The sequence below is a fragment of the Scyliorhinus canicula genome, chromosome 11 (assembly GCF_902713615.1).
Source record: "Scyliorhinus canicula chromosome 11, sScyCan1.1, whole genome shotgun sequence".
In the NCBI taxonomy this organism is placed as follows: Eukaryota; Metazoa; Chordata; class Chondrichthyes; order Carcharhiniformes; family Scyliorhinidae; genus Scyliorhinus; species Scyliorhinus canicula.
The window spans coordinates 161681127-161707465 of record NC_052156.1 but is presented as its reverse complement, the minus strand read 5'-3'; the positions used below and the strand labels follow the sequence as shown (position 1 = coordinate 161707465).

The following is a 26339-nucleotide window of genomic DNA, read 5'->3' as shown; positions in this document are numbered from 1 at the left end:
ACTGTTACTATCCAGTACATCTTCCTCTTTGGTTTCAAAATCCAGACCAGAACGGACAAATTGAAGGCATTTGGAAGAAGGCCTCGTGTGAGTCTAATGAATCTTCTCTGTGGATAAGTAATCACTCGTATCTGTCAGCAAAACCCAGTTGATGCACATAAATGAAGAACCTTAATGTCTCCTTCATGTAGGAAAAGACAAAAGTCATTTAGACTTGGCTATAACCTTTCCGTGGCAGTTGTGTGTTACGCTGAAGTATAACCTAATCCTGCACAATCAGTTAATCAGAATCGTTAGATAGATTCCTCTTTTGTCGTAAACATCAGCTGTATTGTTGCTGATCTTCTTTAATGTTCAGTAAGATATTGGAAAAAACACGCAGCGAAAGCATGGATTTCAAAGTTTGCACTTTCAACATTATAGATGGAAGCAAGTGCTGGTGACATTTGCATACAGTCAAATCTGTTTTGCATTTCAATTGAGTGCATGTAATTTCCATTTTTTCTGCCAGATACCCCGTGACAGTGCATTCATTGTACATTGACTGCTGAACACATGTAAATAACCCGAGGTCTGAACTCTATTCAGCAACACTTGACTCCTGTGAACAGCATTTCCACTGAACCTCTGACACATTTGTGTCCCTCGTCCAGTCCGATAGAATATGGCACATGGTTGTGACAGAACATATCATTGACGACCTTATCGTGGAGCGCAACAACATTTAGGGAAGTCAGTATGTTTATTGCCTATTTATCCCTTAGTACATTTTCTTTTGAAAGACAAACATTATCTGTTTTGATTGAGTGACTTATCCCTAATCTTAAAGCTCGTAAGCAGGGCGGTGAGATATCCTCAATTACGACACAGGAGAGAAGATAGGTAATTCAAAGGCTTTAATCATCTGAGAACTGAACAGCAGCCGAGAAGTGTGCTCATCACATGCTGCCGAGTGAGCCTCATCTTATATACCGTTTCCTGGGGGCGGAGCCAGAGGCGGAGACCCTCAGGATTCCAAGCCCGGTCTTAAAGGGCCAATGCATTAAAGGTAAGGTACAGTCACAGCAGCTACTGATACCATTCATCACAGGAGGCAATGTAGCAAAGTTATTCCCACTGTTGCTTCACTGTGCCAGACTCCCGGGTTTGGTTCCTGGCTTGGGTCACTGTCTGTGAGGTGTCTGCACATTCGCCCCGTGTCTGCGTGGGTTTCCTCCCGCAAGTCCCAACAGACGGGCTGTTAGGTGAATTGTACATTCTGAATTCTCCCTCTGTGTACCCGACCAGGAATGTGGCGACTCAGGGATTTTCACAGTAACTTCATTGCAGTGTTAATGTCAGCTTACTTGTAACACTAATAAAGATTATTATTATCAAAGCTAGAAATGTTTGTAGGACACAAAAAGTATTTCAAGTACATTTCATCAGTCTACGGAGCTATTTTGGAAGAGGAGAAGGCACCACTGGAGGGGATCAAAGTAAAGTGGGAGGAAGAGTTGGAAGAGGATATGGAGGAGGTGTTCTGGTATGAGGTGCTCCGGAGAGTGAATGCCTCCACCTTGTGCGCGAGGTTGGGGCTGATACAGCTGAAGGTGGTATACAGAGCACACATCACGAGGGCGAGGATGAGCCGATTCTTTGAAGGAGTTGAAGATGTGTGTGAACGTTGCAGGTGTCGGGGGGGGGAGGGGAGATTGTGCTAATCATGTTCATATGTTTTGGTCCTGTCCAAAGCTAGAGGATTACTGGAAGGAGGTTTTTAGGTTAATTTATGAAGTGGTGCATGTGAAACTGGACCCGAGCCCCCGGGAGGCCATTATTGGGGTGTCGGACCGGCCAGGGTTGGAAACGGGTGCGGAGGCAGATGTTAGAGCCTTCGTCTCATTGATCGCCCGAAGGCGGATCCTGATAGGTTGGAGAGCAACCTCTCCACTCTGTGCCCTGGCGTGGCAGGGGGACCTGCTGGAATTCCTGACTCTTAGTTTGAACTGAGGTGAAGGACAGAGGGGTTCTACAATTCATGGGCATTATTCATTATGCACTTTCAAGAACTGGATAACATCGAACATTAGTTGGGGGGGTTGGGGGAGGGGGGGGGGGCGATGGGTGCTAATGGTGGCTATGGGGGATTTCTGATTCCTTTTTGTCATTTGTTTGTGTGAACATGTGTGTGAATGTTTTAGGTTTGGTGGGAGGATGGGATCGGTGTTATTGTTATGGGGATTTACATATTTGTTACTGATTATTGTTTATTGTTGGTGGGTGTAAAGTTTGGAGAAAATGCGAAAAAGGAGAATAAAAAAATATTTTTTAAAAAGTACATTTTATCAGAAAATTGCACAATTTTCAGAGCTATTTTTAAAAAACTATTTTGTTGCAATTATCTTCCACACTCTTTGCTCAGAGTCGCACCAAAATATTCCGATTTTGTGAGAAATTGGAAGGATGTCATTGTATTCATATCTCGTTTGCACTTGGAAAGCTCAATAACTTGCCTTTAACATAAGGAACGTTCATTAATTGATGCTCTACAGAGAGAAGAATGAGCACTGAGCCAGGAAGGAACAGTTTGAGAGGGAGAAATGAGTTTCCAGAAAGCACGGTAGCACAGTGGTTAGCACTGCTGCCTCACAGCGGCAGGGCCCCGGGTTCAATTCCGACCTCGGGTGACTGTCTGTGTGGTTTGTACATTCTCCCCGTGTGTGCGTGGGCTTCCTCCGGGTGCTCCGGTTTCTTCCCACAGTCTAAAGATGAGCAGGTTAGGTGGATTGGCCATGATCAATGTACGGGGTTACGGGGTAGGGCAGGGGAGTGGGCTGGTCTTGGGTATGATGGTCTTTCGGAGGGTCAGTGTAGATTCGATTGACCGAATGGCCTCCTTCTGCATTGCAGGCATTCTATAGAAAATACCAAGGTGGAGAGGCAGCGAGGTTTCAGGAGGCTGCTACCAATGGCTGGGTAATGCTCTGCGGTGCTGGGTTCGAATCCCACCGGGGCAGATGGTGATATTTAAATTCTATAAAAATCAGGAATTAAAAGTCTAATGATGACCATTAAATCCTTGTCGATTGTCGCAAAAACCCATCTGGTTCACTAATGACTTTTAGCGAAGGAAATCTGCCGTCCTTACCCGGTCTGGCCGACATGTGACTCAAAACCCACACAACGATGTAGTTGACTCTTAATTGCCCCCCACTGAAATGGCCAAGCAAGCCACCCAGTTCAAGGGTGATTAGGGATGGGCAACAAATGCTGGCCCAGCCCAGCGACGCTCACATCCCAAAGAATGAATTAAAAAAATAGGGCTGGGGGAAATTGTATATAATCCCACGGTCTTAAATTTTCTTTCATGCACACAAATACTTTGACACTGGCATCCTGTCTTGTCTACCCTACAGATGTTTTGGCTGTCACCTTGACACCCTCTCCAAAAATCTCCAACCAGCCCCATCTGGTTTCAAAGCCTTCTCAAGCTGATGTCTTCCACAAAACCTTAGCCAAATTCTCCTACAAATACATCCTTACCCTGTGAACGTCTATGGGATGCGGTTTCTACATTAAAGGAATTTTATTGATGCAAATGGTTCAGATCCCACACCAGAGACTTGGGCACAAATGCCTAGGCTGAGCCTGCAGTGCAGTACTGCCAGAGTGTGGCACTGTCAGATACGGAATTGTTCGGAAGAGACAGTAAGCAGATGCCCTGTTGCCTCTTTGAGGTGAAGGTAATAGATCCCACAGAAATATTTCAGGAAGAGCAGAGGTGCTATTTCCCAGTGTCATGGTCAATATTTATTCTTCAATCAAGGTCATAATGAACTGATAATTTGGCTATTATCACATTGCTATTTGCGGGAGCTTGTTGTTGAAAAGTACTTCATTGGCTGTAAAGTGCTTTGGGACTTCCTCAGGTTGTGAAAAGCACCATGAAAACTGAAGTCTTTCTTTCTGACACTCTTGTGCTGAGATATCTGGAGATGTTCAAGATCAGGGTGAGTGATGCCATTGCTGGTGACTGCAACCATTTTCTACTTTTGACATAGAGGTCAGTTAGAGAACATGTTAGGTGAAGACTGAGTTTGGCTGAATACTTATCCCAAAGTTTCACCATTTTTGTCTTACTTTCTTCTTTCATTTGTATGAGCCAGGGTTTAGAAAACTCCAAAGTATATCAGGGATGTTCCCCTGACCTACAACTGTTTATTGATTTTGGTTACGTTGAGCACAAGAGCCAGCCATTCACATGTTAATCAACCGAGTTCTTAGGTGTTTTTAATCAAAAAACCAAGCTTTATTCTAAGAATTTAGTTAACATTTGTATAAACACACACAGTAAGAATCTTTATCAACTACAAGCATAAAGCCCCCACACAGCTACAGTAATCTATGTATAACCCTTAATGAATTCCCCCTTAACTGTTCAAATTCAATAACAAAATCCAAGTAAATCCAGTGACCCCTTTTCAAAGGTGTGGCCCAGCACACGGCATTCCTACTGGCATAAGACTTGTTAGTGATGCTCTGTTCTCCTTTTCACACAGCAGGTTTGTATTCCTTTCAGGAAGCAATTGTCTCTTTTTAGTTATCAAGCAGTCTGGAAACAGCTTTTTTAAAAAATGAAGATAGAGTGAGACACTTCTTTCAACCTGTGCAGTTCAAAACCAGTCCAAACTCAAAGTGAAAGTAAAACCCACGGCCACAGCCCAGCTCCACCCACATAATGACATCACAGAAGCCATGTGATAAGACAAAAACATTTTTAAAAGGGACACTCCCACGAGACAAGTTCCATAATATGTTGCTCGTCCCTCTGGTGGATGGGGTGTCCGGGAAATGCGATGAACAGAGAAGATGGCAGATCCGGCTGAAGATCTTGGTGAAAGGTTGACATTTCTCGGAAGGCCAATTGCACAGTAGTGCAATCTGATTTGTTATGGGTCATCAAATGAGCCTGAAGCACGATTGTAGGCCTCCATTTCACTGCTGAGGAATATCCTACTCTGTCTCTTACACACTGGGGGTATCTGGTGATGGGATGAGGGGAAATGTTGATGGCTAGCACCATCACAATGATTCTACTTCTATTTCTAATTTTAGGCACTTTGATAGGCATATATTGTGAGCTATGGTGTATGTTAAAAAAGGTCTTTATCCCATAGTATCTATTGTATTTTTTAAGGTAAGGAAGTGAGGGTTGACTATTTAGAAAAAGAGCAGGAGGTACACAAACTGGGAAAGGTTTTTCATTCAATTGAATTCCACCTTCTATCTCTAGATCCAGGTTCAGTGTAAATCATCATTGAACCTCGGATATAGGTATGTTATTGAAAGCTGATAGAAGATAGCACCACAATTGCACTCAGTATATCACTTCAACTTTCTCTGGAAGCAAATTCTAAAACAATGGAAGAAATCTATCAATGCACCCTTTTGGACTGTTGCTGATAAGATTTAAAGCCTTCTTTGTTCAGAGTAACAGCAGGGTAGCAGTGGTGTAATGGTATTTGCACCGGGCTTATAAATCAGAAATCCAAGGTAAAGATCTGAGGGCCCCAGTTTGAATTCACTCAAAATCAAATGATGACCATGAAACCTTGGTCGATTGTTTTAAAAGCCCATCCAACTGGGGAAGGAAATCTGCCGTCCTTACCTGGTCTGGCCTACATGCGACTCCAGACCCACAGCAAGGTGGTAGACGCTTAAATGCCCCCTGAAATTGGCGAATGAGCCACACAGCTCAAGGGCAACTCAGGATGGACAACAAATGCTGCCCTTGTTAGTGAGGCCCACATCCCATCATGAATGGGAGATTAAGTTCTGAGATGAGTAAAGTTATACAATTTGAATGCAGAATGAGGAGGGGAAACATGAATGATAAGAGCTAGATTTTACGGGCCACTGTGGTGACCCTCTTGCCTTGCCCGACAGCAACCAGCACAAAGTCATGGCTTCCAAGATGAGCCAGGCCTCCTCCCACTTTGGGTAAAAATACTGGCAGAGGTGGGATGATGTCCTTAAGTAGCAATTAATTGGCTCTCAGCAGCCCCTCTTTCAATGCCAGGTCCCTCAATTAAACATTGAGTACCTTTGGATGAGGGACACGTCTCCTGGGAACTTGCAAGCAACTCAGCATGGATTTCCTTATCGTGTTCCCCATACAGTGAACCTCCCACCTGCTGCTGGGTAGGTTGAGGCCATGAAGTGGGCATCATTTGCCAATTCAAGGCCTCCATTGGCGAAGGGGTGCAAAAGCTGCCCTCGGGTCTTCCCGCAATAGACTCAATCAGGGTGGAGGCGGGTACGTAGGAATACAGCTGAGTCCCCACCTATCCCCCTCACCTCCACGAGCAGAACTGCAAGGGACAAGCATTATATCAATTTAATACAACTCTTTGTTAAAGTGATCGCCAAAGTAGACACATTTAATGGTCAACACAAAGAACTTATGAGTATAGATTCAAAATACTTACCTACTGTAAAAATTTAACTTTTACATTAAATTTTCTCCAAAAGAAAAGCCGTGGAGTTATCGAAAAACAAAATATTGCCTGACGTCCACTGTCAAAATATCTCGATGGACAGATAACTCAGGAAATCACTCAAGTCTACAGTTTATGAGAATTCACTGGGCCATTTGAGTACTGAGTGGAGTGGGGAGAGAATGAATCTTTTTAGCATGCCTTCTTGTAGACCGAGGAAGCGGGCAGCGATGGTTTAGTGCCACCTTCCCAATCAAAGGTGGCAAAAGCGGGAAAGGGGGGGTCATTAGGAAAGGAGATTTATCCCATATTGCACCAGTCAGATGGCAACTGATCCTCAAATCCCTTCCTGTTGAGGCAATTTTTGTCCCGACCCGATCTTCAAAGAATGATGATGCAGCTGGACTGGATTTTCGTTTGAGAAACCAGAATAGGAACCAACTCAGGTCAAAGGCATAATGGCTACCTGAGCTCATTCTTCTTCATCAGTTCTCTCCCCTAAGGCAGGGCCATCTTACAGGGCGACAATCTTCACCATGGATCGGGCAAGGAGGAAAGTCCCGAAGCCACCCCAGTCAGAGCGGGGATCAAACTCCATATTGTTGGCAACAATTTTATTTAACACTGGCAACCAGCCAACAGGCTCACCAAGGCATCTAAGGTGCCCTTACAGTGCACACGTTTGCATGCATGTTGTAGTCTGGAGCTCTGGGTAGAGGCTCCAATGTTCTTTCCATCACATGGCTGACCAGGAATCAAAAACTTCTCCCAATCTTTCCTTTACCGTGTTTTGGAAGGCTTTACAATAATAATAACCTTTATTAGTGTCGCAAGTAGGCTTCCATTAACACTGCAATGAATAGTTGACACTCAACGTACTCGGACGCATTATGAACGCACCTTCCTCAGCCATCAAGTCTTAGAGTAGGATTTGATACAGGGCTTCTTGCTCAGGGGCTGGGGAATTACCCACTGCACCACAGGACCTCATGCCTAGCTAGCTCACATCAAGAAATGCTATTATTATTAAATCAGCAGATGTATAATCTGGAAGTAAAGAGAAAATGCTGGAAAATCTCAGCAGGTCTGGCAGCATCAGTAGGGAGAGAAAAGAGCTAACGTTTCGAGTCCAATGACTCACAGCTTTGACAAAGATTCATTGGACTCGAAACAATAGCTCTTTTCTCTCCCTGCAGATGCTGCCAGACCTGCTGAGATTTTCCAGCACTTTCTCTTTCGTTTCAGATTCCAGCATCCGCAGCAATTTGCTTTTATATAATATGGAAGGGCTACTTGAAAGCAATTGGTACTCGCGAGTACATAATTTGACTAAGTTTGATGAATAAAGATGAACCCTATTAAATAATGGTGGAGGAAGGGCTGATTCTAGCTTGAGGGGGAGATGGTGGTGTTATGGTAATGTCCCTGAACTAAACCCAGGCCAAAGCTTTGGGGATGTGGGTTCCAGCACAGTGGCTGGTGGAATATGAATTTAATTTTAAAGCCCGGATTGTAAAACTAACCTCAGTAATGTTGACCCTGACAACTATCATCAGTCATTGTAAAAGCCCATCTGGTTCGCTAATGCCCGCCAGGGAAAGAAATCTGCCGTCCTTACCCGGTCTGGCCTACATGTGACTCCAGACCCACAGCCGTGCGGTTGACTCTGAACTGTCCCTCTGAAATGGCCGAGCAAAGCATTGGCAATTAGGGGTAGGCAACAAAGGCTGGCCTTGCCACATCCCATGAAAGGATGAAAAAAAAAACTGACTGACTCACAGATTTGACAAGCGTATCCATCCAAGACAAAATGAACTGAGTTGCACCTCTTGAACCCAACACCTGTCGAGATGGGCCGACGCAGAATTCCACTGAGACTTGAACAATTCATGTTGAGGACTGCTCGTGGGGCAGCATTGGTCATACGGAAGGTTGCAATGTGTATGTAAGTAAGAACAATGGAAAGTGCATCAAATGCAATCTAATTAAAAAACAGGGCAATTACAAGGAGCACCGACTGAAGTTATAGCTAATGGCAGATACCCGTTCCTTGACTGCAAAGTAGTCTTTCTACATGTCAGTGCTTCTCAATGGGGCAGCATGGTAGCATAGTGGTTAGCATAAATGCTTCACAGCTCCAGGGTATAGGGTGGATACGTGGGTTTGAGTAGGGTGATCATTGCTCGGCACAACATTGAGGGCCGAAGGGCCTGTTCTGTGCTGTACTGTTCTAAGTTCTAAGTCAATTCAGTTGAGAACTGCTTCTCTGAATGTTTTGCCATATATGCAAATTTCTGAATCAGATTTTGCTCCTTAGAAATTGATGCATATGCTTTATAGATTCACTGATTTTACACATGTGTATGTCAAGTAAAAATTAACCTGCCAGACTAATCCAACACTGCAAATAAAAGAGAAACATTGCAGTCAATCACTGGATCTGAGATGGATTACAAAATGTTGTGGATAGAGGGGACAATTTTCACTGCATGTTTGTCCATTGCTCCTTTATCCATGTTGCCTTTAATAAGCAGGAATGTGTCTTGTAGAACATTTTTGTGGCATACGTTTCTGACAGCACATTCCAAGTTATTAAGCTGTTGTGTTCTTCCTGTGAAAAAAGTGACATTGAATGTTTTGATGAATCAAAAATACTTGAAAACGTAAAGATCATCCCTGTATTGAAAAGGCTTTCGGAGAGCTGTATCAGCTTCTCCCCTGCCAATGCTGAAGGCTGGCGTTAGGGAAGCTCAGCTGAAGTTAAGTCGAGTGATAAACAGGTGAAGACTGCCTTCGAAGAAGTTGACAATTGCCTGTCAAGCAGTAAAAACGCTGACTGAGAAAAGATGTGCTTTCAACAACAGCAAGTTCTCAATGGCCATGACTGGAGCTCTTCATTGTAATTCATCATAAAACCAGAGAACAAAAAGATGTGGGAGCAGACGTAGGCCATTCGGCCCATTGAGTCTGCTCCACCATTCAATGAGATCATGATTGATCTGATGTGATAATCCTCCACTCCAGGTTACCACCTTATCCCCCATAACCCTTACTAATTAAAAATCTGTCCATCTCAGGCTTGAACATATTTCACGATCCAGCCTCTACAGCTCCCTGTGGTAAAGAATTCCACAGATTCCCTCTGATAGAAGAGATTCTTCCTCATCTCTGTCGTAAATGGGCGACACCTTACTCGGAGATGATGCCCTCTGGTCTGTAAAGGCCCTTCCTTTTGATTCCCTTATTTCCCTTTCCTTTATTTTTGCCGTTATCATTTTGATGGACATGCATCTTTAAGTCAAGCAGAGAAAGACGGAGTAATTAAAGAAGTTGCAACATAGTATATAGTACTCCTAGATTCGGACTGCAAGATCCAGACTTTTCGGGACCCGAGAGATGAGGTGGAACTCAGTTCGATTGATTGGCTTGTGGCCAATGAATTGTCCAAATGGTCGTATTCTGCCCGGTAACAGGTGTCGATTGGATTCTGCCTGAGTCAGATGATTTCCAGAGGCTGAAGGAAAGCAGAGTTTGAATCCTGGACACTCTCCCTCTCTCTCTCTCTCTCCCTCTCCACAGAAAGGCTGTGAATTGCTATATCACTGAAATTGCAGAGACCTGAATGAATCTTCAGTGAAACCATTACACATTGGAAACAGAGACTTGGATCTGAAAGCTTACTTTTAAGGAAGGTGTGCTTAAAGACAACCACCTGGAACAAAGACTCTTTTTCCTTTTCCTTTTAATTTTCACCCCTCTCCTCCGCTCTATGTTTGACTGCCTTGTGTGTGTGTGTGTGTGGAGGGTGAGGGCAAGTTAAAGTGGGGGATTAGAAATCAGAAGATAGTTAACCAGTTGTGTTTGCTGAATATTTCATTATAGGTCTTGTTAGAAATAAAAATTGTTTTTAAACTTACAAACCTGGTGACTGTAATTATTGGGCAGCCAAGGGCCAAAGATGTAGGGAATTTCTCTAAGAATTATTGGTTAATTCAGTTGTGCTGCGACTCCGGGTCAAGGGAGGCCGGTATTGACCGTGCACTAGCCCATGGTGTCGTAACTGGTCCTCAGCTCACCTGTAAGGGGAATCAATCTCTCAGTATCTATCAAGCCTCCTGAGAATCCCATATGCCTCAATAAGGTGGCCTCTTATTCTTCTGAACTCCAATGAGTACAGCCCAACCTACTCCACCTCTCCTCAGAAGAGAATCCCTCCATACTTGGGATCAACCTCTTGAACCTTCTCTGGACTACCTCCAATGCCAATATATCTTTCCTTAGATGAGGGGACTGTATTAATCCAGGAGACACTAAGATAAAGGTTAAACCAAATTTATTCCCGTCACCATGGGAACTCATACTCCACGAACCCCACAGAGAGTTCAATGAGTGATTCCTCGTGATCCTTGTGAGGTTGATCACAGGGAACAAAACTTCTCACAGTATTACAGGTGTGGTCTAACTCATAAGGACATAAGAACATAAGAACTAGGAGCAGGAGTAGGCCATCTGGCCCCTTGAGCCTGTTCCGTCATTCAATGAGCTCATGGCTGATCTTTTGTGGACTCAGCTCCACTTTCCGGCCCGAACACCATTCCCCTTAATCCTTTTATTCTTCAAACTATCTATCTTGATCTTAAAAACATTTAATGAAGGAGCCTCAACTGCTTCACTGGGCAAGTAATTCCATAGATTCACAACCCTTTGAGCAAAGAAGTTCCTCCTAAGCTCATTCCTAAATCTACTTCCCCTTATTTTGAGGCTGTGCCCTCTAGTTCTGCTTTCACCCGCCAGTGGAAACAACCTGCCCGCATCTATCCTATCTATTCCCTTTGTAATTTTATATGTCTCTATAAGATCCCCCGTCATCCTTCTAAATTCCAACGAGTACAGTCCCAGTCTACTCAACCTCTCCTCGTAATCCAACCCCCTCAACTCTGGGATTAACCTAGTGAATCTCCTCTGCACACCTTCCAGTGCTCTATTCATGTCTTGGATGGTTTAGCAAGATTTCCCTATTTTTAGAATGCACTCCCTTTGAAATAAAGGCTGGCATTCCATTTGCCGCCCCTATTACCTGCTGAATTTGCATGCTAGCTTCTTCTGATTTATGCATGAAGACCCCCAAATCCCTCTGCGCCTCAGCTTTCTGCAGTCTTTCTCCATTTAAATAATATTCAGCTCCTTTATTGTTCCTACTGAAGTGCACAATGTCACATTTTCCTGCATTATATTCAATCTGCCTAAGTTTTTGTCCATTCACTTAACCTGCCTATGTTCCCCTGTAGACTCGTTGGGCTGGATTTTCCACATCACGTTCTGCAGTGGCAGAGGATGACTCACCAGTTGCCAGCGGTCGGACCTTCTGCATCCGCTGTTGTCAACGGGGTTAAACGCACCCTTCGCTGCCATGAAACCCGTGGTGGGAATGCACCATCTGCAGGACCATAAGATCACACCAGCGCGAATGGCTAGAAAACTCAGCCCAATGTGTCATCCTCACCACTTGCCTACCTTTGCGTCACCAGCAAACTTGGCAATAGTGCATTCACTTCCCTCATCCAAACCATTAATACATATTGTAAATAATTGTGGCCTCAGCATTGATCCTTGTGGAATTCCACTAGTTACATGTTGTCATCCTGAAAATGTCTTCTTATTTCAACTCTCTGGGTGTGGGTGGAATTTTCCAGACATTGCACAGAGTGCTGGAAGAGCGATAAAGGCATTTTGAAGCTCGTTGGTTTCAGAGTTGCCTTTCTAGCCAGTTCAAATAGCACTCTGTGCAATTTCAACGTGCTGACAAGGATCCAGCTTGGCGGAAGGACTGGTGGGGGCCTAATCTTGCCGGCAAAGCTGGGATTCAGAGATGGGGACACCCCTTTTAAAAGGGGCCTCAATCACAAAGCATTCTAAATCTGCAGTCCCCCCCACTGCCATGCAGGCACAGCCAACCCACCCTCCAGCATTGCCCCCCCCCCACTAAATGGGAACCAATAAGACTGTGTTTCTATCGTGCTTAGAAAGGGCTGCAGCATGAAGAATAAATAGTTGCAGAAGGAGAGTTGCTTAGCAACAGAAGGCTTTGTTCTTAGTTTTAACTGGAAGCCAGAGCAGTTGGAGCCAGGTCACTAAGGAATAAACAGCTCTCAACTCTGCCAGGATAAGATGGACAGGAAAAGAGAGTCGTAAAGATGCAGTCTGCCTAAGAAACAAGATTCAGTCCAGTTAACCAGGGAATTAGGACAGAGGGAGTGTCAAACATTCTGGAGTTAAGTGAAAAGAGGTCAAGGTATTTTTCAGAAGAATTCCGGGAAGAATAAACAAAGTGTTCTGAGTTAAAGAGACACTAGATTTAAAGTGGGACAGCAGACTTCAGAGGTGGATGTAAAATTCATAACATTTTATTACAGTCTGGGAATTGAGAGTTAAGGCAATTGTGATCAATTTGCACAGCAGTCAAGACAAAGGAACCCTAAAGCGGTTGCTGTTAAATCCTGGACTGGACTATTCACTGTTAAAAGTGGAGCTGAAGTTTTGTTTGAAAGTGTCATTTTGTAAAGACTGGACTGGATTTCAGAATGTAACCTGCCAAGAGAAAGCACTATTATAAGAGAAGATTTTAAAGCGTGTTTTTTGGAGCGGAGTTTGAAAGCTCTCATATGACAATCACCTGGGGGTATTCCAAGGAGAAATCCACAGACACTAACATAGGTTCGGAGCAGAATGTGTACATTTGATCACAGTCTTCCTCTGTGTTTAAAAGGGACTTTGTGTGTTAGCGAAACCTTGTAGCTTAAGATGTACTTTGTAATCCAAGTTCACCTTAAAATTGTTAGGCTAAGGTTGCACTAAAGGAGTTTTGTATAATAATCCAACATTTCATGTTTAATAAATGTTTTTTTCTTGTGAGTAAAACTAATTAGCAGTACTGTGACACTTTTCCTCCATATTTTATTTTAAAAATCATAAAATGTAAGGTATTTTGAGCCACGGTTCCATCCTGTGATCTTCCATCCAGTTATAGCATCAACTCTGATTGTGACATAAGGTCACAACATCATCACCACACCTCAAGACTGAAAGTCTAAAATTCTTCAGTATTTCCTCATCAGTCAATTCACTGATGCTATAACGAGTGGCCTCACATCTGAATGACTCCTTTGTGTTTGGATGATTAGAACTAGACTCAAGGTGATAGTTTGATCAGAGCGTTCTGTGGCATTCCTCTAACTTGCACAATATCGCTTTTACGACATATATACCAGCCTCATTGTCTTTTGACAGATCAATTTCACTAAATCCGTGCAGAGCTACCATCCAAATCTGCTCTTGGTTACTCTTGAACCATTTTCCATACATGATATGGAGGGAGCGCCTGCTGTGTATCTGAAACATTCTCCCAATGATAGTCTTGGAGGGCAGTCAGTGAACTGTATCTGCTAATCTATGAACTTTAGAAATTGCCATTAGCAATTTAAGCAGATGAACATTTACTGTACCTACAAGAGATTCTTCTGCCCATGGGGTTATTCAAAATAAATTGCTTAACACCCTACATTAAAATAGCAATCGGGGGAAGTTTTTTTTAAAACATTTTTCCAATTAAGGGGTAATTTAGCGTGCCCAATCCACCTACCCTGTACCTCTTTTGGTTGTGGGGGCAAAATCCACGCAAACACGGGGAAAATGTGCAAACCCCACACAGACAGTGACCCAGAGCCGGGATCGAACCTGGGACCTCGCCGTCGTGCTAACCACTGTGCCACCGTGCTGCCCTTATCAGGGGAAAGTTATATTCACGTGTTAAAGAGTCTGTCCTGAATATCAGCAAATCTAATTGCTAGACATACATTTTACTGCATTGTTATTGACGTCTTCTAACCCCTACACAAGTCTTGTTGATCTTTCATTTCAAGGTCACTTGTCTGTTGCTTTAGTTTGGACATCCAGTTGGAAGGTTAGACAGAAAGGGGAAGTCTAGCTTTATGTTTTTGGAAAATGTGTGTGATTCAGTCCAGTCTGGCTCGAAATGGCAGGCAACTGGGGGAAGGGGACACGTTGATGAGTGGGTTCAAACCCGTGATGTCTTTCCTACTCATCGTTCAGAGCGGGCTGGCTATTTTGCCAAAAGTCGCAAAGCAAATTCGTTTCAGGAGGGTCCTTGGACACAAATAGGTTCTCTCATTTGAAAAACAGTTCTTTGGATTATGTCTTCAAAAATCTTGGCGACAGACTGAGCTTTTAAAATGTTTTCTATCAATGGGAATCTCAGGAGAACATCTGGAGTGGAGTCTTATAAACGATGCGGTTACCATAGAAACAAAGCATGACATTTGTAATTGTGCAAAAGCCAACTAAAATATCGCAGTTGCAACAGCTTTCGAAGGTGGTGAAAAAAATGGACGTTATATTCTATTCCCACCCATTGAAGTTAAAGTTGATTTGAACTGCTTGTGCTTGTCTCAAAAAGATTTGACACCAGATAATCTTTGTAAGTTCCATCAATCAGATTAATAGCATTGTTTTTGGCAAACCAGCAGTCGACCTGTTGCTGCCCATTGTAAATCCGTCTCTGCTTTCTCACCACAGGCACGAGTCGATCTTTAATATTTAACATGGCCACCGACCCTTTGGACTTTTCACTTCCTTCGGCCTGAGTTTGATTTTGCTGTCTTGCTGAACCACTTGTCTTTACAGCTGTTTCAGTGATTTGTACCTCGCTGTACAAGAACTGTCCTGCAGGAGAAATATTGTCACAATAACACCAGCTACTGAAATTAAACATGGAACAATACACTTTAACCCATTAAAAAGCAGGATTGGGGATAGGAGATCAATGTTTCACGGTAAAATACAAAGAATTAGTGAAAGGCATAGAACGGCGCGTAGATTTTGAAAGGCAGTGGGAATTGGACTTTGCTTTATTCAATTTTCTCCCTTCTTTTTCCTAATGGTGTTCCCAAATTGTGCTTTGTCTTTAACAGAGGCCGGCTGTGATTAGTGAGTGAAGCCTGGAAATCTTTGGAAAGGGCTGCATTTCAGACTTCCTGATTGAAAGCCAACTCACCCTGTCGACTGTGTAGAACTCTGTAGTGTAACTTACCTCCTTTTCGTTAATGTTTACATGGTGTATCGTTAGCTATTAGCTTACGTGACTCATGCAATCCTTCTTCCCATATGGAATCCTAGGGATGCGTAAATGCCACGTTTCTGTGTGCCACAGTTGTCCGTGGGAATAAAATAAAACATTGAGTCTGTCCGCTGGGCTTTGATGAAATATTGCACATCATTTTCTTCAATTACACATGTATTTATAAACTTCAGGCATAAACTCGAGACATTACGGTGAGGAAATGCAATCCTCCGTGATTAATGCATTATGTGACCCGATTGAACATTTCCTTCGCACCAATCCTGCTGCTGAATTCTACGCTCTGTACTATGGTTGCACAGCGTTGTTACTAGACCAGTAATCCAGGGACCTGGGCTAATGATCCAGTAATATGAGTTCAATCGTACTATGGCAGCTGGGGAATGTTGATTAGACCTGGAATGAAAATCTAGCTTCCGTAATGGTGACCACTAAACTATTGGAATGTTGCAAAAGCCCATTTTGTTCACTACCATCCTTTTACGAAAGAGAATCTGATGTCCTTTGTTATGGGCCAGTGTTTAAAGAACCCCAGAGTGTATCATGGAGTTCACCTGACCCACAACTTTTAATAGATTGTGGTATGGGGAGCACACAGCCCACTCCACAGGTGTGGTAGAGCAGAAATGGAAAAGTATTTTTTAAAACAAAACAGTATTTATTCTATGAACTCAAGTTAATCTTTTTAAAACATACAGTGAACATCTTAGCAACCATCAATTCAAATACAACCCCCAAAGAATACAACACTAAGTAATCCTTAATAAGTTCCCAAACAACATCCAGAAGACAAAAGAAACATCTTTTAACAGAAGCACATTAAGTTTACACTCACTACTGCGAATATTTATAATTCTGAATTCACCAAATGATCAAGACATAGTCTTTTCATGGCAGAGAGATCAACAGTACACCTGCTCTGTCTGGCTTCAGTTCCAACACTGACAACGAAACTAAAACACACCCTGCAGCAAACAGCCTAAAATGAAAGTAAAAAAGCTGACAGACAGACCAGCTCCACGCACACTCTGACATCACTGCAGTAATATGAGCAGACAAACATTCCTTAAAGTGACATTAGAACATAGAACATAGAACAGTACAGCACAGAACAGGCCCTTCAGCCCTCAATGTTGTGCCGAGCCATGATCACCCTACTCAAACCCACGTATCCACCCTATATCTCATGACACCTTACTCAGACGGATCATACGTGACTCCCGACCCACAGCAATACAGCTGACTCTTGATTTCCCTCTGAAATGGTCATCTCTGATGGCCTGGGAAAATGGTCATCTCTGCTGACCTGGGAAAATGTGCGCCAAAGGTAGCACGCTTTAAATGACGCAGTTACTCCCTGATCCATGAGTTGCAACAGTGAGGTGGTATTGGAGAGCATAAACACTACTTTGATCTCAGGATGCGCATCAATCAAGGGTGGTTGGATGATCAGTGTCATTTCAAGGGGTGGCAATGCTTTAAATGCAAGATTGTTTCTACCGCAATAATCACTTACGCTTGGCAAAAATGATGGTTAAACCAGTTCGCAAAGATGCGCTCTTAACCCACGCCTTACGTTTGGATTTCCATATCACTGGGAGATATGCCTTGGAATATCCCTTGAAATTCCTGGGGGTTTTCTGATTGGTACACAAGCAAAGGTTTAAGTTTAATGCATGCAGCACTGGGACTGAGCAGAAGAGTGAATCTACCTTTAGCAGCTTTGGAACCTGGCATGGATTTCTCCTCTTTGGCGATATAGGTTCTCAACGGCATTTTCCAAAAGAGCCCACTTGCATCAACATTAAAAACTTGCCGAGCACAATACCCACCCTCTTAAATGATTCCAGCCAATGTCCCAGATAAAGAATGAGCTGCCTCCTTATCAGCAATGTCAGCTTCACCTGCGACATTGTAGTTATGCAAATTGGCCCTTGCTTTAAAATGCATAAATCAGCCCCTCCTTGCATGAAAAGGTTCAGCGTTAGAATTGTCTAGATCGTTTGATCATCATAAAGACTCCTAGCCTTTCCCTGAATTATGCCTAAACTCACAGGAACACAGCGTGGATTTTGGTCCTCCAGCCAAACTATTAACAGTTGATCAACCTGAACAAGACGTCCAACACGCTGCTTAATTATCACAGCTGACAGCTTAGGAACCGAACCCTTAACATGTTCCTGCTTGTCTTTTACATTTGTCACACTATTCGTCAAGGGGATATTCAAAGATCGACCAATTTCAGTGTGCGTCTCACCTGCATCAGACTCTTCATTATTTCCATTACTGTTTCCATAGTAACTGATCCGCGCTTCTTAAAAGAAGAAACATCGTTTGCACCAGATTTGCACTTTTCTGCCATTGTTGTGGGACAAGAAAATCTAAATTTTAAGGAAGAGTTTGGAAAAACAAAGGCATCAAGTGCTGCAAATGTGCATTAAACAGTAATTGAACATCGGTGCACATGTATGAACACCGCTGACCTGGCACCGTGAGGTCAGAATCGACATGGAAAGTCGAAAAAGGGTGTCAGTGTACAAATGTTGTGCATCATAACTCGAACATTGAAAAGTCGATGACTACTTGTAACCCAATGGCTTGCTGGGTCGTTCCAGGACCGATTAAGGATCAACCACATGGCTGTGGGTGTGGAGTCACTTCTTGGTCAGACCAGGAAAGCAAATTTCCCTCTGTAAAGAACATGAGTGAAGCGGGGTGCTTTAGGAACAAATCAGTAGTTTCACAGTCACCGTTGCTGATTCTAGCTTTTGATTTCTGTTATTTAATTAATTGAATTTAAATTCCTCCAGCTGCGATGGAATTGAAACACTGAATCATTCGTCCAAGTCACAGCTATTGGTCCAGGAACATCATGACGATATTACCATAGCCCCATAATATATAAACTTATTTTGTTAAGATCGCCAATGTATGATGTAACCTGTAATGTGTCATGTGAGAGTACCTTTAAGAAATGGGTGTTTATAAATGGGTATGTATATAAATATCTGTAGTGAGAGTACCTTTAAGAAATGGGTGTTTACTACTGCAGTGACGTCAGAGAGTGGGTGGAGCTGGGCTGTCTGTCAGCTTTTTACTTTCATTTTTGATCAGGCTGCAGAGTGCGATTTAGTTTCGTTTTCAGTGTTGGAGCTGAAGCCAGACCAAGCAGGTGTACTGCTGTTCTCTCTGCCATCAAAAGACTATCTCTTGATCATTTGGTGAATTCAGAATTGTAAATGTTTTCAGTAGTGACTTTAACCTGATGTGCTTCTGATAAAGGTTTTGTTTTTAAGTCGTATGGATGTTAAAAGGAAAGCTTAAAGGTTTACTTAGTGTTGTAGTCTTTGGGGGTTGTATTTGAATTAATGGTTGCTAAGAGGTTCACTGTATGTTTTAAAAAGGTTAACTTGAGTTCATAGAATAAACATTGTTTTGCTTTCAAAAATACTTTTCCATTTCTGCTGTACCACTCCTGTAGAGTGGGCCGTGTGTTCCCCATACCACAATCTATTAAAAGTTGTGGGTCAGGTGAACTCCATGATACACTTTGGGGTTCTCTAAACCCTGGTCCATAACAAATGGCATAGCTTAAGAAACTTTGTTAGATTCGATTTTAAAAAGTATCATTACATCACACACCAGCACAATATATTATTTGAAAAACGCAGGTATTTTACCTAAGAGTCCATGAGCATTAGAGGAGAGTCCCTTGCTGTTGAGAATGTAGAATCCCAGGTGGTCTCTTTGATAGGGTGCAGGATTCTTATATTGATGGAGCAGGATAACAAAGGAGATGAACTCCTGTGTCGTCACGGTGACCTTGGATTTGGCAATCACGGAAACCACTAAACCTTCAATCTGCACCTCTATGGTTTTATCACACGGCAAGATTAATCTATCTCGGCCGTCAAAGACGACCTTATGAGGTGTGATTTCAATATAGGAGCGGGAGGGTTTACTGGCAATGATGGTAATGATGCTGAAGTAGGTGCGCTGCTTCTTATGTCCATTGGGAGGCGCTGGAGCTCCAATCAACTGCCCATTAATTGTCACTCCTGCCAACAACACAAGATATTATCATGATTAGACATCTCAACATTAAAATCATGACCATGCTGAAAAGACTCCTGCAAATCACATTCCCTTTTGAAATCACTTATCACAATGGCTGGAGGCAAAGCAACAGACAACAGATTATTTTGCATTTGATTGGATGCGGAAAGCAGACAAGCCTTTTTCTAGCCAGTAACCACAAAATTAGAGTGATTCCGTTCGTTTTAGATCCGGCGGCATTTACGTTTAGTCACCCTGAGGTCTGGCAAACGTAGCTGTATCGTATGTGGCTCAAGTGTTCTTCCTGATAAGCAAAATTCAAGATTTGGTGCTATGATAATGGAGATGACTGATACATTTCTCAAACGAGGGGGAATTGTTCATCGTGTATGGCCCTGATTTTTCGCAATGCTTGCCCCAAATTCCTGTTTAGTCCATCTCTGTGAGTTCCACCAATCTCAGAGGGAGGTCAGAAAAATCCCATGGAAATCCAGGGCCTACATATTTAAAGGGATCTGGGGCGGGTTTCTCCATCCCGTCAGCCCCGTTTTCCGCTGCGGCCCGCGCGTCCGTTGGCAGAGGGATTCTTCATTCCCACAGCCGGCCAATGGGGTCTCCCACTGCGGCCACCCCACGCCGTCGGGAAACCCATAGGTGTGGGTGCACTGCCGGCGAAGCGGAGGAACCTGCCGACGGAGAATCCCGCAACTGGTCTTTCTCCAAAATGTCACTCAATACACTATAACAATGTTTTTATTAAGAATAATATTTTAATTAGCATCCCAATCAGCTTACATTAGCACTGCAATGAAGTTACTGTGAAAAGCCCCTAGTCGTCACATTCCGGGCGCCTGTTCGGGTACACGGAGGGAGAATTCAGAATGTCCAATTCACCTAACAGAACGTCTTTCGGCACTTGTGGGAGGAAACCGGAGCACCCGGAGGAAACTCACGCAGACACGGGGAGAACGTGCAGACTCCGCACAGTGACCCAAGCCGGGAATCTAACCTGGGACCCTGTGAAGCGACGTGTGCGGTGTGCGTGTGTGAATGTACATGCATGCATGCGTACCTGCGTGTTTGTGTCTGTGTGTGTGAGCATATGTGTATTCATTACTGTGAAAATCCCCCAGTCGCCACACTCCGCCGCCTGTTTGGTACACGGAGGGAGAATTCAGAATGTCCAATTCACCTAACAAGCACGTCCTTCGGGACTTGTGGGAGGAAACAGGAGCACCCGGAGTAAACCCATGGTAGGTAAAAGGTCTCATTGTGTGCTGGATGATTCTATGATTCTCATCTTGATGACGGATGTGTAATAAAGCTTTTAAAACCTTTTCAGTTTGCTCCTTACCTGAACTCTCTTGATCGGACACGAGTCTGAGTATGTTACCTGGCTCACCGTCGATGTTAAAGCATATGGACATCTTGCTCAAAGGAAAATCAACAACAAAGTGAGGATCTCCATCAGCTGGATAGCAAACAAATGGTACAGTTTAATCAAATATTCTTTGAATCTCTACACTGCAGAAGGAGGCCATTCAGCCCATCGAGTGTGCACCGACCCTCTGAAAGAACACCTTACCTACGCCCAATCCCCTGCCCCATCCCCGTAACCCGACTTAACTGTTGGACACTAAGAGTAAATTTAGCATGGCCAATCCATGTAACCTGCACATCTTTGGACTGTGGGAGGAAACCGGAGCATCCGGAGGAAATCCACGCAAACTCCACACAGTCACCAGAGGCCAGAATCAAACCCGGGTCCCTAGCACTGTGAGGTAGTAGTGCTAACGACTGTGCCAGCATCATAAAATAGGTAAATACAGTAAACAGGTTTGCTGCAATAGTACCTTCAGTTTACTTGTTTGCAATTGTTAGTAACAACTTTTAAAAAGAGAAGGAAGTATCTCAACCAGTAATTTTTCTCAACGTTGTAAAAAAATGAGTTCCTGGGAGGCACGTTTCCAGGCGATTGGACGGGAGGGGGTGGCGGGGCAGGAAAAATTGCAAAATGCAAATGGACATGCTCCCACCTCCTCCATGCTCCAAGGACAGGATGCACACAGACTTGGCAACACAGCTGTAAGTGGCGGAAAGTCAATTAAGGTAATTATTGAGGCAATTAGCGAAAAATTTTGAATGGTTGTGCTATATTGCAGGGAGGACATGGGACCTCCATTGTATCTGCAGCCTGCCAACCTACAGGATGCGACGGGCAGAAAACAGGAGCTGGAAGCACCAAGAGATTCCCATGCGGTGGTCGCTTTAAAGGAGAAACCCTCAGGACTTTGCAGGCAAAGCCCTGCAATTGTTTGCCTGTTGCCTCCAGGCCGATCCACCGGACATTGTTTGGTTTGAGGTTTGGTACCTTAGCTGCCAGTCCCAGCAAACATGTGGCAGCATTGCGACCTTTGTGTGCTGTCTTTTCCTCTCCATTCACCCCAGGATCCACAGTGGATCTGCCGGCCACCCTTCACAATGGGCTCTCTGACTGACCCTCCCGCATTCTCAGCACACCTGCCATCTCTAATTGGTGACTCTCCTGGAGGCAGCTTCTTCATTTGCCCTCCCCTCAGAAATTCATACCTTTAATTTTTTTTCCAATTAAGGGGCAATTTAGCGTGGCAAATCCACCTAACCTGCACATCTTTGGGTTGTGGGGGTGAAACCCACGCAGACATGGGGAGAATGTGCAAACTCCACACGGACAGTGACCCAGGGCCGGGATTCGAACCCGGGTCCTCAGCGCCGCAGTCCCATAGCTATCCAATGGGCCACATGCCGCCCAGGAGTTCATACCTGACGGTCCACCATGCACATGCTTGAGCACCTGGTCAAGACAGCCTGATTTTGGGTTCATACCTCAAACAGGAAAATTCAGCCCAATGCGTGTATCTAAATGCAGGCAAATATGGCAATCATTTTGCAAATAGCAAGATCCCCCCATGTACCAATGAGATGAATGGCTGCTTAATTTGCCTTGAGTGGCATCAGCTGAGGTAGGAATTTGGTCAGAACAATGTCCTGTTCTTTTTGTTGGTACAACGTAGCTGCCAAAATGGAGGCCTTGAAGCACAGTGATAGCATCCCTACCTGTGGACCAGAAGTTTGTGGTTCAAGTCCACCGTCAGGACTTTCTGCCCACAGAAAGCACGTTCATAACGAGGTTCAATGAGCTGATAATCCGCTTGGGAATTCTTCCACTACCTTCCTCACTATTTCCCAGCGGGGGAAACAAGTGTGTGTGTGTGAAGATGGACTTTTAAAAAAAAGCCTAAATACGTGAAGGAGACCCCATCAATCCAGGTGGTCTGGAGAGATGAATGACCTTCTGCGAGAGGGAACACATTTTACAATTGGAAAAACAAATCTTCACTTCCCTCAGTTATCCCTTCCTTCTGTAACCTGAAGAGTTTTAACAATCCAGCATTAGTGTCATCTAATTGCTATTTTCGGATGAGTCCTCTCTCCTGTTTTCCTTTATGACCTTCCTCTGCGTTTCTCAAATGAAATCAAGACTTGAACAAAACAGCAATTTTAAAGTATTTTTAGCTTTTGAGATCGCATGCAGTTACATTTAGAATATTATTTGTAGCACAGATATATCTGAAATTGATTCAATGTAAGGCCCGTCAAGCCAGAGAATGGAACCATCTGTCCAAATGAGGGAGAGGGGATCAAGAATAAAATGACAGAAGATTAAAATAATTAAGAAATCTAAGATTGGGTCTTGGAATAACATGCTTTCACCCGAGCTCACTGACTGGAAGGGTTCACATCCTCATGCTGAGAACATGTAACCGGGCAGCCTTTTGAGGATTTATCAAGGAAAGGCCAGAACCAAAGCAGAGGTGAATGTGGAAAGTCAGACACAGCCTCTCACACAGGCCCTCCAGCAGTCAACTGTGAAATGTCTTCAGCACAGACATACAAGGAGCTCCCTAGATTATACAAACTAATTGAAAAGGTTACGGTGCATTCATTTGCATCTTTAACAGCGTTTAATTCAAATATTTACCTTCAATCCCCCCCCCCCCCCCCCCCCCTCCCTCTTTTGGAGGAATGGAAGCTTGCTGCCCACTCAGCTGCCCCTTGCCTTTAGTGGAATGCCATGACATCACCAGTAATGTCCCATTATCCATCCTCATTGAATGCCCCTCCCTCCAAGGCAAAAGTCAAATGTCACGGGGTGAATTCTCCGTTATTGGGACTGTGTCCCCACGCCGGCATCAAAACTGTGGAGATTAACGCTGGAAAAACTGGCATGAAAGGGCCATATATCCAAGCCCTGCAGGGGGCGAACAGGGACCCGGCATTGATCTAGCAGTTTTTGCAGATATGGGTACCCACATTTCCGGGTCGAAGGCCGCACATGCGCACGGTGGCGGCCTCCAGCGACCGCGCTGTACTCCATGGCGGACTTGGACGGCAGAGCTGGACCCTTTAAATAAAGCCCCCGATCGCCCGGCCCTGACCGCCTGCACAAACATTGCCCGGCCGAATATGAGGCTCCCCCTGTCCTCCGATCAGCCCGCCCCCCACCAAGGTCGGCCGTGGACTGAGTCTGCAGCCGCCACACTAGTGTGGCCGGACCACATTAAAATCCACGGCGTCGGGAATTCGGCCAGTCGGGGGCGGAGCGGGCCTTCAGTGACCCGAATTCTTCAACCTTAGGCTGACTGTACCTGAAGCCACAATCTCTGCTTCGCAGCTTCTGTTCACACCAACACTCCCACACCAAAAATGATTTGGTCACATTATAAAATAGACCATATATAATACCAAATTATACCCAAAAAAAACTTTGGCGACAGTTTGCAAATACAGCTTTGAAGATAAATTGGGCTGGATTCTTCCGTCCCGTCCGCCGCAAGGTTGCCACGGTCAAGATGCGGACAATGGAAAAGTCCATTGAGCTCGGTGGGATTCCCCAGTCACCAGGCAGGCGGGAAGGCAGAGAATCCTGCCCATTGACCTTCTAATAAACAGGCCAACATCATTAATATACAAATATTTAATACATATGGGCAATTGTTCTGTCCAGTGTTTTAATAGATGTGTCAGCTTGTACACTGTTATATTATTTTATTATATTGTACACTGTTATGTTATCATATTGTACACTGTTATATTATTTTATTATATTGTACACTGTTATATTATTTTATTATATTGTGCACTGTTATGTTATTATATTGTACACTGTTATATTACTTTATTATATTGTACAATGTTATATTATTTTATTATATTGTACACTGTTATATTATGTTATTATATTGGGCACTGTTATATTATTTTATTATATTGTACACTATTATATTACTTTATTATATTGTACACTGTTATATTATGTTATTATATTGTACACTATTATATTACGTTATTATATTGTACACTGTTATGTTATTTTATTATATTGTACACTGTTATATTATTTTATTATATCGTACACTGTTATATTATGTTATTATATTGTACACTATTATATTACTTTATTATATTGTACACTGTTATATTATGTTGTTATATTGTACAGTTATATTATGTTATTATATTGTACACTATTATATTACTTTATTATATACTACACTGTTATATTATTTTGTTATATTGTACACTGTTATGTTATGTTATTATATTGTACACTATTATATTACTTTATTATATTGTACACTGTTATATTATTTTATTATATTGTACACTGTTATGATCTTATATTGTACACTGTTATATTATGTTATTATATTGTACACTGTTATATTATTTTATTATATTGTACACTTATATTATTTTATTATATTGTACACTGTTATGTTTTATATTGTACACTGTTATATTATTTTATTATATTGTACACTGTTATATTATTTTATTATATTGTACACTGTTATGTTATTATATTGTACACTGTTATATTACTTTATTATATTGTACACTGTTATATTATTTTATTATATCGTACAGTTATATTATGTTATTATATTGTACACTGTTATATTATTTTATTATATTGTACACTGTTATATTATTTTATTATATTGTGCACTGTTATGTTATTATATTGTACACTGTTATATTACTTTATTATATTGTACAATGTTATATTATTTTATTATATTGTACACTGTTATATTATGTTATTATATTGGGCACTGTTATATTATTTTATTATATTGTACACTATTATATTACTTTATTATATTGTACACTGTTATATTATGTTATTATATTGTACACTATTATATTACGTTATTATATTGTATACTGTTATGTTATTTTATTATATTGTACACTGTTATATTATGTTATTATATTGTACACTATTATATTACTTTATTATATTGTACACTGTTATATTATGTTGTTATATTGTACAGTTATATTATGTTATTATATTGTACACTATTATATTACTTTATTATATACTACACTGTTATATTATTTTATTATATTGTACACTGTTATGTTATTATATTGTACACTGTTATATTATTTTGTTATATTGTACACTGTTATGTTATGTTATTATATTGTACACTATTATATTACTTTATTATATTGTACACTGTTATATTATTTTATTATATTGTACACTGTTATGATCTTATATTGTACACTGTTATATTATGTTATTATATTGTACA

At 42.5% G+C, this 26339-nt stretch overlaps 1 protein-coding gene across 1 annotated transcript in view; it reads right to left on the bottom strand.

Annotated features, from left to right (window-relative positions):
* Window positions 1-14802: 14802 nt before the first annotated feature.
* Window positions 14803-26339, bottom strand: part of itih5 (inter-alpha-trypsin inhibitor heavy chain 5) — a 49140-nt gene continuing 37603 nt past the window's right edge. The window contains exons 11-13 of the mRNA XM_038811887.1: window positions 21044-21160; window positions 19314-19691; window positions 14803-15218 (exon numbers count right to left, since the gene is read on the bottom strand). Of these exons, the coding sequence (XP_038667815.1) occupies window positions 14914-15218; window positions 19314-19691; window positions 21044-21160 (800 nt within the window). The 3' untranslated portion in view covers window positions 14803-14913. The remainder of the gene's footprint in view (window positions 15219-19313; window positions 19692-21043; window positions 21161-26339) is intronic.